At 34.4% G+C, this 15,775-nt stretch overlaps 1 protein-coding gene across 2 annotated transcripts in view; it reads right to left on the reverse strand.

Moving 5' to 3' along the window:
- The window catches only part of RYR3 (ryanodine receptor 3), a 197,146-nt gene that overhangs the window by 37,096 nt on the left and 144,275 nt on the right, over positions 1-15,775 (reverse strand). For both annotated transcript variants that reach the window (XM_086892711.1, XM_086892710.1), the window contains exons 65-73: positions 15,279-15,409; positions 11,850-12,170; positions 10,224-10,464; positions 9,828-9,915; positions 9,637-9,729; positions 4,962-4,976; positions 1,835-2,005; positions 1,327-1,386; positions 58-189 (exon numbers count right to left, since the gene is read on the reverse strand). In XM_086892711.1, coding sequence (XP_086748837.1) covers positions 58-189; positions 1,327-1,386; positions 1,835-2,005; positions 4,962-4,976; positions 9,637-9,729; positions 9,828-9,915; positions 10,224-10,464; positions 11,850-12,170; positions 15,279-15,409 — 1,252 coding nt within the window. The remainder of the gene's footprint in view (positions 1-57; positions 190-1,326; positions 1,387-1,834; positions 2,006-4,961; positions 4,977-9,636; positions 9,730-9,827; positions 9,916-10,223; positions 10,465-11,849; positions 12,171-15,278; positions 15,410-15,775) is intronic.

The following is a 15,775-nucleotide window of genomic DNA, read 5'->3' on the forward strand; positions in this document are numbered from 1 at the left end:
GCAAGGAAAAATCTTGGATTTTTAAAATGAATACAGTATAGACATTTGGCTTTTTACCTGCTCCAGATGATACAGAGCAGCTGATATCCTCTGCACACGTTCCACATTTTTCTCAGGGTCAGTAGGTCCTTCACTCTTTAAAATGTCTTTGTACAGATTTAGCTGCCATTTCACAGCTGGATCATCAGACTGAAACCCAACATATTTCATTTGTAAGCTGTTGAATGAAGGCACTGAATTTGATCAACACCACTACTACTCCCATAAAGAGTGTAATAAAGAATGTTATAAATGCTCCCAATTTCTGTCCCCTTTCAGACCAAATTAACATTTGCTAGCTGCTCAAAACAATGGCATTGATTCAATCTATTATTAGGCAAGTGAACTTAATTCTTAAGCAAGGTTCTGTATTTTTATTTCATTAAACCAAATAAAGTACCTTGCAACTTATTTCATCCACTCAACCCCATTAAAAATAATGAAGCAGATTTAGTACTGGGATTGAGTTTAGTTTTCAGAGCCTTTGTCCTGAGTGTGTAAAGCTGTTTTTTGGAGTCTGGAAAAGACAGCTGGAATTTCAGTAGGTGAAGATTTACATCCAAAGCTTTTGGTATTTGGTGGGGGTTTTTTGGGTTTTTTTTGCAAGAGAGAAATAGGAAAACCACATTAAATTACTTCTTGTCTCCATTTAAGCGTATGCAAGCAAAAATCTATAACAAATACACAGTCAGCTTCCATGACAGATAACTAAGTTACTCTTACCATGTTCAAACATTGTAGGCAATGATCTAAATTACTTTTAATTTACAGAATGATGAGGATCCCATACTGTATTACCTTTGACAGCGCATTTGGCATATGAATTGTAGGAACATAAATGTACTTGAAAAACCCACAAGTGCTAAGATGACACTAACTTTTCATTTTTTATTACAGTCACTTTAAAATGTATATATTTTTACAAATACCTAATTTAATCATTAGTGAAAGCTAAATTCAAGAAGAAAGGCTGAAGTAGTCGAGTTTCAGTTTTATTTTCTTCTTGGATCAAATTGTTTGTAATTAGAGTTTTAAGACTACCAGTATCTCTATTCTTCACACTTGTCCCTGTCTATAGGTCTTCTGGAAACTTAAATATACCAAACAAAGTTACAAAGAAGACATTTATTGCAATGAAAAATCATGAAGAATTATGTTAAGATGGAAACCTTTCTAATAGCTTTTTGGATTATCTTTTTTAATGTATCACAACAAAAAAAAAATGGTTGCACCTTCTGTGTTTTAAAAGTGCACATCGGCATCTATAAGACAGATATTTTATATTACCTTTTCCTGCAAATGTAAGTTGTTGCGTAAGTGTTCCTTGACTTCCTCATCTGTGTCCCTCTGTAGAAAGGTAGAAATCTTTTTCAATTCAAATTATGATTTATTTCATAAGAACTTTTACAACATAGAACAGCTTATATTTCAATATTGAAATTTAATCTCTTTTGCTTTCAAATATGTAAGAGACCAGAAGGGGCAAAGGCTTTCTTTAATCATAAAACAAGGGTTAAACTTTGAATTTAAGCTACCTAATTGTAGTTCAGTATTTGGTGCAAAAGAAGATGAATATATAAAACTGCACATGGTATACAAATGGAAAATAACAGGGAAAGTATGGCAGCTCTATATACATATTTTTAAAGAAAAAGCACAATAATTATCAGCCATAATTGCTTACAGTACACACAGGTATTTAATAGTATTGACTACTTAGATATCTATGGATCAAAATTCAGTTTAGAAAGTTCTGCTTATTTTGCATTAAAAACTGTTAAAAGCACACTCTTACATGGCTGTATCTAGTCTTAGCCAAAGAGATGAGCTCTTGGTCTCCAGGAGTGCACATATTCAATCCAATAGGAAGCATCTTTTTAAGTGCAGCCACAATCAAGGATGTCTGTATGGAGTACAAGTCCCCTCTACGTTTTGATTTCTTCCTCTCTTGATCTTGTCCTCCAGACTACAAGTTTTAAAAAAAAGGGAAAAGAAAAGAAAAAAAGAAAAATTACTTGAATTCTCTGATCACACACTTCTCCAATATGCTTTTCCCCTAATGGTCCAAGGAAATTATGTTCCTGATGTAGTACAAATAATTAAAAATGCTACACTAGAGGAAGGGTGTACAGTCTTGGACAGGAAACGTAAAGGGATACTTTTGGTGTGCACCAGTGCAGAAAAGGCAGTAACAGTAAGGTTGTAATGGGAGTTGCACACAGAAGTGTGCATTCATACATATGATTCTGACAATACTTTCTGGATCTTACCTTTCAAATCAGAAACAACCCTGAAATTAAAAGCTGAATCATTCTCAGGAGACACTATTATCTGTCTAATGTTATAGAGAAAGATTCAGCATGTTTATATTTTTGTAAGAAATTTATTCAGAGGGTCTGAATGAATGAATATTGCCTGACTTGTCTCATCTGAAAAACTGTATTATTTAAAATAATATGTAATGTTAATGTAATTATCAATGTAATATGCCAATGAATTAGTGCCTCTGGGAAAGTATTGCCCTTTGGCTTTGGATAAGATTAGTAAATTTGGGACAAAATATTTAGAATTTTGTATCTTTGGATATCACGGGTACTAGAAAAAGGAAAACAAAAGAGACAGAAGTAAACAGCACAACAGAATAACATCTGCCTTATCTTCTTATGACAGACACTGTACAACATATTTCACGCCCAACTTTTTCTTTGAGACAGAGAACCAAAGTCTTTCAAACAGACCCATATATTTAATGAACACACAGTAAACAGCAACAACATCAAACAGCCCAGTTCTGAATTCTGTACCCAGATTAAACTCCTACTATACTCAAGGGGAGTTTTGCTTAAGATAAGATTTCAGGACTAGGCCTCCAGACTTGTACAACACTACAAAACAACAAATGCTTTCATTTAACCCTCCACATCCTTTTCCTTCTGTCAATTAGGATTTACAAACTACTGTTCTTATAACATATTGTGTAGTTCCACATAAGGATACAGCAGAATCCATTGCAATTCATTATTTCCCAATGAATGCCTCACTATTAACACAGTAATCACTGGAAGAAAAAGGCAGCTGCACTTATTCTATTTGGTGAAAAATTTTGGCAAATTCTGTCTTCTAGATGGTGAATCTCTATGGATACAGCTCATGTTAAGTATTTTGCAAGTGTGAGGGAACACGCAATGGATGTGGCTTCCTTTCTTAAGGAACTAACAATTGCAAGAGAGTACTTTGCCTCAAAGCTTTGCATTTCAAAGTGCCTTAGAAATAGTGATGCAATGGCTTTAATAATGACATTATTTGTACTCTATGTTGACAGAAGACAAACAAATCCCACAATGTATCACTGTATTCCAGTGGCGTCACTATGCATCTTAAATAAGGAATAACAAAATATGTAATATATTTTTAAATGAAGAAAAAGGAGAGATACTGGTTTCTGCATGTTTTACCCTGCATGGGCATTTTGCATGTCAAATTTTCTTTATGTCTGTGTAAGATTAATAAGATTGGTGAAGCTTAAAACTGAAGAATTTTCAAAATATTAAAAGATCCATTCTGCCTTTGCCATAAATTCTGCTGTCTCTAAATTCACTTCTCCTGCTAGTAAATGTATGGAGTCAGACTGAAACCTAAATGACAATGGAATTTTGTCTCTTTCAGTTCTAATGTGCACCTATGCACATGCAATACTTCCATTACATACATAGGAGCATTAAATCTGATATATTTTGCCTTAATAACTATGCTAAAAGGACCTCAACAGGAGGAATTATATAATTTTGTTGCCTAAAAGCATGTAATGATCTTACTTGTCTGAGGATTTAAAAATGGGTATTTCTGAAAAAAAACAGTTACAGATTCTTTAGTAGATTAATAGTAACTAAATACACAATGAAAAGGAAGAAATAATTTATTTACACTAAAAACTTGGCTAATACTGGTTAAGATTATGGAATTAATATTTTTTGTCTTTCCATCCCTCTTTGAGCTTCAGTTCTTTGAGATTACTATGAGAGCAGCCATTAAATCCTACTCTGTATACCTGGAGAAGTTTGGCAGTAGCAAAGCATGAAATCAGATTATTAGTTTAACAGAGCTTCTCCCTTTTTAGCTCATGTCTCCAGTTTAATTGATTAAAAGCTCTTCATCATATGTGCTTCTCAGCATACAGGGTGAAGGAAAAGATGAAAGGGTTTATGCTCCATTTTTCTGCTTATTCTGCTTCACCAGTGAAGAATGCACCATAGGTCAGAAAGCACTCATCTATTTTAGAAATTCATATTAAAAAAAATAAAAAATGAGTGATGCAAGGGGAAGTGACTTATTGTTCACTGGAGGAAAAGAAATCTTCAAATATATTAAATACATAAAAGAAATAAGGATTATTCAAAAGCTTTGTCATACCTCACACATTTAGCAAAGATCATTTTACTTTTGGAAAAAGGTAGGGTTTGAACTAGGTATTTTATTTAAACTTATTTGATTTAAAACAATTTTCTATTCATCTACAGATGGGGTAGAGCTTATATCACATTTCTCCCAAATAGTCTTCTTGAATATCATAAGCCAAATACATCTTTCTAAAGACTCTACTTAGACATTTCTTTTACAATGTCTACTTCACCATTTTAGCAAAAAAATAGAATGCAGAAGGACAGCAGAGGCAGAATGTACATCTAAAATAGTTACAAAGTGTGGCTTTAGTACATTTTCACATTAAGCAATTTTTAAGAGTGCCAAAAGGAATTTCATCTGCTCTGGTCAAAGGCTGCCACTTTAGCTTGTACACAATTTATAGTAGGCGGAACCTGGTGCTTCACTTTGTGACGCCACTGCTATGATCAATGGAAAGAGTGCTTGGAGCCTGATCATGTCTAAATCTAAAACAAAGACACATCATGCACTTTGACCTGTACCTTTACTTGCATGGCCTGTATGAAAGAAAAATAAAGGGAAAAAAACAAACATAAGTAAAAGAGATGAAAGGATGATAATTTTACAAGTTACTTATAAACTTACTCAGCTTTATGAGGAGAGTAAAAATATAAGATCAGAGCTAAAACAATAGACTGTAAATGCATAACCAAATGAGATCTTAGTGAAATCAACTTATCTTTATTGAATGATTGAACTTCTGAATTTCTGTTGCTGTTCTACTACACACTTACATTTGTTCCTTGCACATATAAGGACACCCAGTAAGTTAACCTATCAATACACTGATTACTGCATCTTTTCCTGATTTTGTTGAAAGAAGAAAGGCGTCTGGAACTCTGGACAGTCCAGTAATGAAAAATAGTCACATTTTCACAAAAATAGCTCTTTCTACATCTTTTCCCCACCAAAATGTGTTTGAGAAAAAACTGTGTTTAGAAATCAAACTATCACTGGCAAGGTGATAACACTTAACTTATAGATCCATTTCTCACTGTATAGCTTATTACTCTTTTGAAGACAGCCTGAGAGAAAACTTCAGCTTGCATCTCTCAGCAGTACCCATTTTGAGAACAATGTTATAAACTCAGCTGTAACTCTCCTACATACAGAGGTTTCTTTCCCATTTATTATATTAATACCATAAAGACACTTAACTAAATATGTATTCCATAGTTAACATTCACTATAATTGTGTCAGGAAATCTTAAGAAAATAACAAAATCATTTATTTATGGTAAAATAAAATAAAATAAACAGTTATTGAGAAGAATTCTCAACCAGGCATAGGAAAATTCTATAAAAAACTGTTGATTAAAAACAAGCAGGAAAAAAAACACACACAAGCCCTCACTTCTGTCATTCTGCCCTAACAGTAACTTAATTTTCTTATGAAAACCTGGATAAGTTTCAAAATGTTGATGTCAAGCTATTATTAACATCTTTTTATAGCCTACTCAATGCATTTTACATAGCAATAAAAACAGGTACAAGTCAAGAAAAGTGAAAGGCTAATATTCAAATTTAGCGTTAGAATCTTAGCATCTTAGAATCTTTAATACCTTAGACAAATAGCAAATTCTAATTTAACATTTCAGTGAAGTGAAATAGGTAGATATGTCATGGAAATGGTTCAGCAGGTATATACAGGTGTATGTATACACTAAAGCAAGAAAAGACATGATGTTAATTATATTTAATTTATTGTAGCTGATTATAAAAATAATCCACTCCTGATTTACCTCAGTCTATCCAAAGGAAATTTATTCTATGCAATTGAAATACTCTCAAAGAAGAGATCTAAAATTACTGCATGAAATCCTTTAACTACTGTAAATTTACAAACAATATGTACTACATAATACAGATGGGCACAAACAACCAAGTCATTTTGTATTATGAACTTGCATTTTATGACTGCTTCTAACTTCTATAATAGGTCTACTGAAACATTCTTTAAAATAGATTAAAAAATTAATGAAGGAAAGTAAAATAAAACTTCAGTAGGATATGCAAATGTTTAGCAACTGAGGGTGTATATCCAGCCACACATTCATTTAGATTCCAAAACTGGCACAGACAAATTGCCCACATACATATTATACAATTATTATGTACATGTAAATGTATACATTTAGTCTTCAATTCCAATTAACCGAAAAACACAATAAGACATCATTTCCTCTTACATAAAAGGCTATTTTATCATGAGGCCTAGGAAGAGTTCAAAAATAATAGACTAGTGGAGTTGAATGTGTTTAAATTCTCCATTTCAACACTTATCACAAATCTGGTATTTCAATGTGATCTAAGTTACCAGTCTCTCTCAGACTGAAACTTCTCTAACTTACCATTCCCCTCCGAGCATTCTGCTGCCATATTTTTAGAAAAGAAAAATTAAATGCTCAGCTGTTAATACATTTATTTGAAAAACTATTAACAAAGTTAATATGGAATAATTAAAATACAATGGGTAGTTAATGAGTTTCTTGATTGCAATGATGAATCATTTGTTACCACAGCTATTAGCTACCAATAAATAACAGAATGCTACTCCTTCCTCCTCTGCTTTCTTGTTTTTTCTTCCAAATGGCATGTAAGGGTATACAACCTTCTGTACATGATATAGTACACCTTACACTCTGATGGCATTCCAGTATTGCATATCAGGAAAAACACGAAGTCTTTGCCTCTGTTACCTAAGGCAGTCTGAGATCAGCCTGGGGCCTTACTCCTTTAGGAGAGCCCAAAATATTCTGCCTTGGGCAATAGCTAATGTTCATATTCAGTTTTCTATACTTCTCATGCTTGATAAATATTGGATAAGATTGCTTTCAGTAGAAATAATGTGAATAGAGAGGAATAAGTGATAGAGAGGAAAGGGCTAATTATTCTGTTAACATGCTACTTTTTGAGATGTTATTACTAAAGCAAGAAATTGTATCAGTATGTAAGGATAGAAATAAATATCAAACCTACAAGAAAATCTGAAATTCGGTTAATTAGAAAATTTCTTGTTTCTTTCAACCTATGCAGACTTTAAAAAAAAATCAGCTGTAAATTTATCCTTTATTGAATGTGCTGGGTTTAGACCACTTACATTTTATATTATGAAATATTAGCAATTTCCTGCTTAGAAACCATATACAGAAAACCAATACAACACTTTTAAAAGCCACTTCATATATTTCATCATGGTATTTAAGTCATCATGAAACAAATATCTAAATTATCAGCTGTTCTGCAATTATACCTGCTGTTACAGTACCATATTAATAAAATATTCAGTCATGAACAATATAATATTTTCTTTCTTCCTTTATTAGCAATAACCATGCACAGTGTCCTGGAACACCATAAGTTGACATTAATATGCTTACAAAAAATTATATGCATACAAAAAACACTAAAAACTCTCTGTACTGTATAGCCATCAGAATAAAAGTGTGTTTACATATGCATCTACATGTCTGTTACAAATATATTCATACAACTATTCATACATAGTATATCTGTATGCTTAAATATACAGAACAGGCATTTGAAAATTTAATCTCAAAATCAGATTTAGCTAGTAGAGCTTCTCGATGTTAAATTCCTGTGGTTTTATCAAAATCAGAACAGTATGAGACCTACCTCTTCCTTATTTTGTAAAGACTTGTCTTTTATTCCATGCCAGACTGACAAAAATATGACAGACTCTAACCCTTTACCTCATGTTATGCTGTTATCAGAACTGCAGTGGGACACAATTTACATTAAATATACTGTTTCTAATCCGTGATATTTAAAAAAAGAAAGTAAACCTCTTTTTTTGTCTCCTCAGGCCAGCTATAATGTATAAATGTTAAAATACACATAATAAATGTGTGTGCAATGATTGCCACGTGATAAAAGTAGAGAGCTACATATTATATTCTGTTACAGTATGCAATTGCTCCTCAAACAGCCTGGATGTGCCTGCTATTTATTTTGTTAGTAGGGATGATATAAACATTCCAATTCTATCAAACAATTTTGATAAGCTGCATCTTGACAACAAGAAAACAGGTTAAAAATTTCCTTATCTCTTAACACAAAATTCTTTATAAAGTTGGACTTGTTTTTCAGTGCAGGTCATGAACTAATGATGAGAAGATAACATGCTATTTTTGCTTGTAAAATTCCATTATCAGGGTTTGGCTTAGTCAGGTTTCGAAAGTTAAAAAATTCATAGAAAAAAAAAAATTTAAAAAATGGGTTTTAAACACATTTGAAAACACATTTTTAAAGATAATTAAGAAACTAATGGCACCTTTTATCATCTTCTCTATTGTTTGAAATTGGACTTGCAGTAGCTAGGTTACAGGTAACCAAAATCATAGTGAAATAAAAATCTTTAAACACTCCCTCTGTGCTACACCTTCAGAAGAGGGTTACTCCAAACTCAAAATAAATATGAATAAAATAAAGGGTTTCTTCACTATATTTACCAATACTAATTTGAAATTAGACTTCATCTGGCTTTAGCTGAGTAAGGCAATTTCCTCAGCTAAGGTCAAAGCAGCCTTTGACAACTACCTTGACAATTTCTCTATTATACAGATAAGAAGATATACTTTGAAGCCATCTTATCAGCATCTTGTCATATTGAAAATTAGCCAAAAAAGAAATGAATGTGTTACTTGATAAGAAACAAGAAAAATGGTGCACATGTAGTACTAGTACACTATATGTATAACTAAAGATGTATATACAAAGACAGCAGTGCTCCATCAGAGCTGACAGAACAATGCAGACTGACGTTCACATGAAAATGATGAGGCAGTGTTTTTTCACTTGCTTTTATAAAATAGTCTACTTTTTCTTTCCTGAATGTTCAATAACCCATATTTTATAATACAGCCCATATTTTCTTATATTTGCAACTTTTTCAAATCAAGACTTTTATTTTAATCTTGTGTCTCTGTGTATTAGCAGACATTTTGTAAGTAACTCTAAGGTACATAGACTACATTTTGCATATTAGTTGTCACATCTGTCATCAAAAAACAAAACTATTTTTCTTCTCTTCTAACAGCAGAGCACCTAGAATCTGAATGTATTTTCAGAGCCTTCTTTCAACATATTAAACACATAGTGTAGATTTACCTGATCCACGATTTTTTATTAACTTACTTTAGACATCTTGCTTTTGGTGTCTCCTGTTAAAAATGCCAAATTGTTGATTTCATTCTGAATCACAAAATTTTGTTCTTCTCTTTTAAAATTCTAAAATAAAGAAAAAAGATCACCAGAAGTTTAACTCATCTTCATGGACCACACTTCTATTTAAAGAAATGAAAGGAAAAGTGTACATTTTATCTTACATGTGATTTACACCACAGGATAAAAACTTCAGCAACCATTCGAAAGAGTTCATCAGAATCTGCATCTGGTTTCTTTAGCCAATTAGCCCTAATTACAGAAATAAGAGAAATTTCAAATAAGATACTTAAAAGAAGACAGTTTAACATAATAACCTCTAATAGATCAGGTAACATTTTTCTAGTTAATCTAGGAATTCGCATCTGAGCAAAAGGTGTGAATTCAAGGTACAGCATTTTTAAAGAGTTTAAAATTATTCAGGATTAAGATTTAGGAATCTTGAAACACACAGGACTGGATTCTCACCCTAACTTTAAGTGAACTCTGTTCCTCCTGATTTATCATAGATTCCAGTATATTGAGTAATAAATATGAGTTTAATTATTAGGTTTTTTTACCTGTTGTTGTCTACATAACGTATCAACATTGGATAGAAGGCATAAAGGTCCCTACAAAGAACAGCAAACTCATCAAGAATGAGTAGCTCTGCTTCTTGGGTGTCATTTTTATTGTCTGCTTTCAGTTGCTCCTCTTCCATCACTATCTTCATAGCTTTTTTCTTCAATTTATCCAGTGTTGGAATAAAGTGAGATCTGAGAAGATCAGGTCTGGCTTTGCTGATGATGGGTTGAGCATAAACTGGATGTGAAAATACAGATAATTCTGTGATTAATGCATAACTGGTGTTTTTCATTGTATTAACATGAACACTGAAGTTCTAGAAACAGTAAAGGTTATGGGGCTTGGACTTCATAAATTTCTGCACCATAAAATTATTAATAAGACTATGAATGTAGCTTCATAAAAACTGCATATTGGGAGACTAAATAACTGTGGATTTGGATTATAAGTATTTCAGATTTATATCAATTAAACTCTCATGGTTTTGGCAAGTCCCATGTCTCTAAGAATCTAAGAAAATAAGGATTGAGACAAAATTCTCAAAAAAATGATTTTTGTTTTGTTTGGCTTTTTTTGTGTCTGGGATGGGTTTTTTGTATCCAATGTCAGAAAGCCACCAGAAAAATAGAATTATGGAAGAAATGATTTACCTATTTTGCCTTGGGCAAGTTAAAATGCAGAGAATGACTGAATAATTCAAGTTAATAGATCATTTTTGTACAAGTACTAGCAATAAAATGCAAACTACCCAAGTCAAAAATCCTTGCAACAACATGAGTATATTATCACCTTATGTAGATGAAAAATCAGTACAAAACTGCAGGAAACACTCTACAAATAAGCAGCAAACATCTTACTAAATTTTAATCAAATCCTTTTTATTATTAAAGACGTTCCAGCATTTCAAATAATACCAAAAACACAGTACTAATGGTACTGCTTATTCAAAGCATACTTAGCAGGAAATATTAGCATATTTAGCAGGAGATTATTACCTTTAGGTAGATTTTCTTGAACTAATGTTACTTCACATTATATTCTTACACTGTATAATATGAATGATAAAATGTGGATATTTCTTTAGCAGGATAGTTATTATATATTACTATATATTTTGATAAAATTTGATATTTTGAAAAAAAAATCAGCTTATTTAATAGCTCTAGTACATTTATTCAGGAAAACCAACTAATTTTGAACCTGGGTTACTCCTGAGATTATTTCACCATTTACACTTTCTTTCCATTTTGTCCTGATATTTCATGAACAGAATTCACAGCTCTTATACCCTCAACTGTAAAACTCAGCTGTCTTGAAAATCAGTGGAGTTCACAACTCCAAATTAAATGCTAACGCTCTTATACAGTGCATAGAGGAGATTTTCAAAATCTTTTTAGGGTGAATAGAAAGCTCTCTACTTACAGGGATGCTACAATACATACATATAACATAATAAAATATAAACATATTTCTCTTATTGTTACTTATCTTTTATTTATCTTTCTTTCATGATGGTTCTAGTTATAATTTTTTGTTATTATATCACTGAGCAATAAGATAAAGCATAGCAAAGCAATCAAATATTATTAGTACAATTACTGTTCAAAAAATATTTTCAGTACCTGCAATTCTTTTCATCCAAGATGCTTCATCTATTCCCAGATTGTTGTTGATGATTTTTAGAATGTTTCCTAGAACGATGCTCAGATGCTCAGATGTTATCATTGTACAGCAAGGCCCAGCACTTTGAGGAACACTCTCAGACCCTCTTTCCCACCAGTAAGATAAATAGTTGCATAGCATGGGTAAGATCACCTCAATTACATGAGGCATTTCAGTATACCTTGCTCCAGACTCTGCTAAATCATTTATTTCCTTTATTAGTCTTTCCAACTGAGGGATCTCTGGGCACATTTCTTCAACTGTATCAGGCATACCTAAAACTGCAAGTAAGGGTAGAAAACCAAAATATTAATTAGCAAAATGAAAGAGAACATCTATGTTCAAACCCTAAATACAAATGGCTCAGATTTTTTTTCCTTCACCATCTTGGATAGGCAGAACTAGAGTAACACTTTTGGGTACACACAGGTATCTAGTTTCCTAAATTGTGTCTTACAGATGATGTGCATAGCAATAATGTGAGCAACAGCTGCCATGAAGCTATGGCTTTGCCCTAAGATGTCCTGCAATTACCTGGTGAGCTATGTAAAAGTGCAGAACAGAGCTAATAATAATATTGGTTATAATAGTAAAAGATTTTAAAATCATAGAAAATTCGAGGAGTTAGAAAGAAAGATAGGCTTGGCAAGCCCTGGGAAAAGTGTTAAAAGTAGGCTCTGGGAAATGTTAGGCCTTGTGCTTGCTAAGATCATGTGAAACTGAACCTGTGTAGTTACTATATGATAAATGATATAATTATTAGATGTGATTAGATATAATTATTGTTTAAAGACTCATGAGAAACTAGGTTAGGGGTTTGGGGGGATTTTGGAGAAATCCATATTTGGGTAAAATCAATGCATACAATGGAACAATGTAAGTTTAATAATTAATATGTAAGTTATATAACAATCAAGTATATAAACATGTTCAACTCAGAACCAAGGGGGGTCAGATTTGGGTATGTGTACCCCTGACACCCAGAGCTCTTAATAAAGCACCTTCATATAATCATTTCATGATCATGTGTTCCTGAATGCTAACAATTATACTCTGGACATTGTATTCATAATCATAATTTTTATGCTGATTTACCAAAGATTAAGTCCACCTCAGGGGAAGGGAAATAAACAATTTAAAATTAAGTGTGGGGTTAAAATGAAACTGTACTTGGCTCATGAACTATCTCCCAACAAAAATGCCAGGAAAGAATTCCAGTTATCATATGCTTGTATTAGAAAATGAAGGATGCTTATTGAGCAGTTAACAACCACCACAATCTAATGCCACTCAAGCAAAATTCTTCCACTATTTCTGGATATGGTAATGGATATAGTGCTGTTCCTATAAAGCAGACCTGACAGAGTGGAAGGGCTAGCAGAAGCTTTTCCAAACTGCTTTTATATGAAAAAACATTATGAAGCATATGAAATAAATAGACCTGTATTTTTTTTTTCTTGTTTGTTTAAAGGTAGAATGATATTGGCAGGTAATGACTCTTTCATGGATCAGTGAGGAAAATGCCGAAATATTTTAAGATATGAGTCCATCAGGAGTAAGTTGGGAGAAAAGCAAGCAAAGAAATTCAGTGTAGAAGAACTCATGTTCCTTTCAACAGAATCAGAGAATGGGTAAGGCCCATTGTGGGGTTGTGTGTATAGACTAAGGAATGAGATGCTGGAAAGCAGTGTCATGGAACAGAACCTGAGGACCTTGTTTGGCAGCAAGTTTATTATGAGCCAGCAGTTCCCTGGCAGCCATGAGGGCCAACCCTGTTGAGGAGTTCATCAGGCCCGGCACAGCCAGCCGGGCAAGGGAGAGGATTGTCCCAGTCTGCTCTGAGCTGGGGCAGCCTCACCTTGAGGTGTGGCCTTACCTATTGTGTGCAGTTTTGGGCATCAGAATTTTAAAAAGGCATTCAGCTTTTAGTGGGCACCTAAAGGGGGACCACAAGGATAAGGAAGGTTCTGAAGGGGAAGCCTTATGAGGATCTTAGTCTAGTCAATTGGGAACTGGTTGCAGCACCAGCCTGAGTTTCAAGAAGCATTTGGACAATGCTGTTAGGCATGTGGTGTGATTTCTGGGGAGTCCTGTGCAGGGCCATGAGTTGGACTCAGTGATCCTTGTGAGTCCCTTCCAGCTCAGGTTATTCTATGATTCTATGGTCTGGTCCTGCTCAAGCAGGGATATTCCTAGAGCTCATGGCACAGGTTTGTGCCCAGACAGTTCTTGAGAGTTTACTGTGAGAGAGACTCACAACCCCTCTGAGCAATCAGTTCCAGTGCAGAGTCACCCACACAGGAAAGTTCATCCTCATGCTAGGTGAAACTTCTTGTGCATCAATTTCTGCCTGTTGCCTGTTTTCTTATTGGTAGGCACCACTGAGGAGAACCTGGCTCCATCCTCTTAACATCCTCCCATGAGATATTTTGTATACACTGATGAGGTCCCCTCTGGGTCCTATTTTCTTGAGGCTGAACAGGCCCAGCTCCCTCAGCCTTTCCTCCTAAGAGAGATGCTCCAGTCCCTTCATCATCTTCAGAGTCCTCCACTGGACCAGCTCCAGCAGCTCCCTGTCTCTCTTGTCCTGAGGAGCCCAGAACTGGACACAGCACTCCAGGTCAGGCCTCACCAGGGCTGAGCAGAGGGGCAGGATCCCCTCCCTTGACCTGCTGCCAATGCTCTTCCTAAGGCAGCCCAGGATCCCGTTGGCCTTCTTGGCCACCAGGGCACTGCTGGCTCAGGGACAGTTTGGTGTCCACCAGCACTCCCAGGTCCTTCTCCACAGAGCTGCTTCCCAGCAGCTCAGCCCCAGCCTGGGGTTATTCCTGCCAGGGGCAGGACCCTACATTTGCCTTTGCTGCACTTCAGGCAGTTCTTTTCTGCCAGTCTCTCCAACTTTTCAAGGTCCCTTTTTTGTCAAGGTTTCATGGAATTAATCATATTCTGCTGGGAGTTCCCTATACCAAACTGCTTTGGATCACTGATTAGACAACAAAACCATAGAAATTATTTTCCTGTTCACTTAAATCAGATATTATACCTCTCGCATTTTGCTACATGAACATGACTCTATTTTGCCAAAAAAATTTTTAATATAGATACATAGATCTTAAACTAAGCTTTAAAGATTACAGTATGCACCTTTATAACAGTATTCAAATATCATGTTCAGAAAAATATAAAAAAATATTTGGAGAAAGAGAACATTGTTGGCACAGTCTCAACAAAGTAGAGCAAAGATAAAATGGCAAGCAATGAAACATCAGTAGCAGGAGTTCTCTGCTGAAGCATATAATCAGGGCTTTTCCATTATACAAGTGCTATTATTTAGTTGGCGTGAATAGTCCAGTTTTCGGGGGTTTTTTTTGGTGAGGAACAGTACTTACTTGCTCTTTCTCTTGCACTTTTTGTGTTGAAGACAGACAGCGGATTGTAATGGTTGAGGGAAGGTTCAAGGAATGCTACTGGAATGGCTGCCGCAAGAGATGCTAAACACTCACCAAGTGCAGGACGCTGCCTGTATAGGAGAGACACTAAAAGTCATCTGAGAGGAAAAGGGTATCACCAGGCTTTCAGTGCCTAGCATACATGACAAAAAGAAGTATTAGTATTTATAGCTGATTTTTAAAATATTTTTTAAACATTAGGAACTATCTGTCAACTTAGAAAAAGTTAATTTCTCACATGGAAATAGCTACAAAAGATCACAGTGGTGTAAGAAAAACAGTTTAAAAAAAACCCACTTCCACCAATGTTCTGGTTCTGATCAGGACAGGGTTAATTTTTGGCATGGACAAGACCCAGAGGTTATTCTATGTCACCTCATGTCATTTCCAGGGACAGGGTTCCTTAGGGGTCAGACATGCGCAGGGGTCCTGTGTGA

This window comes from Cyanistes caeruleus, chromosome 6 (assembly GCF_971803275.1).
Source record: "Cyanistes caeruleus chromosome 6, bCyaCae1.hap1.1, whole genome shotgun sequence".
Lineage (NCBI taxonomy): Eukaryota > Metazoa > Chordata > Aves > Passeriformes > Paridae > Cyanistes > Cyanistes caeruleus.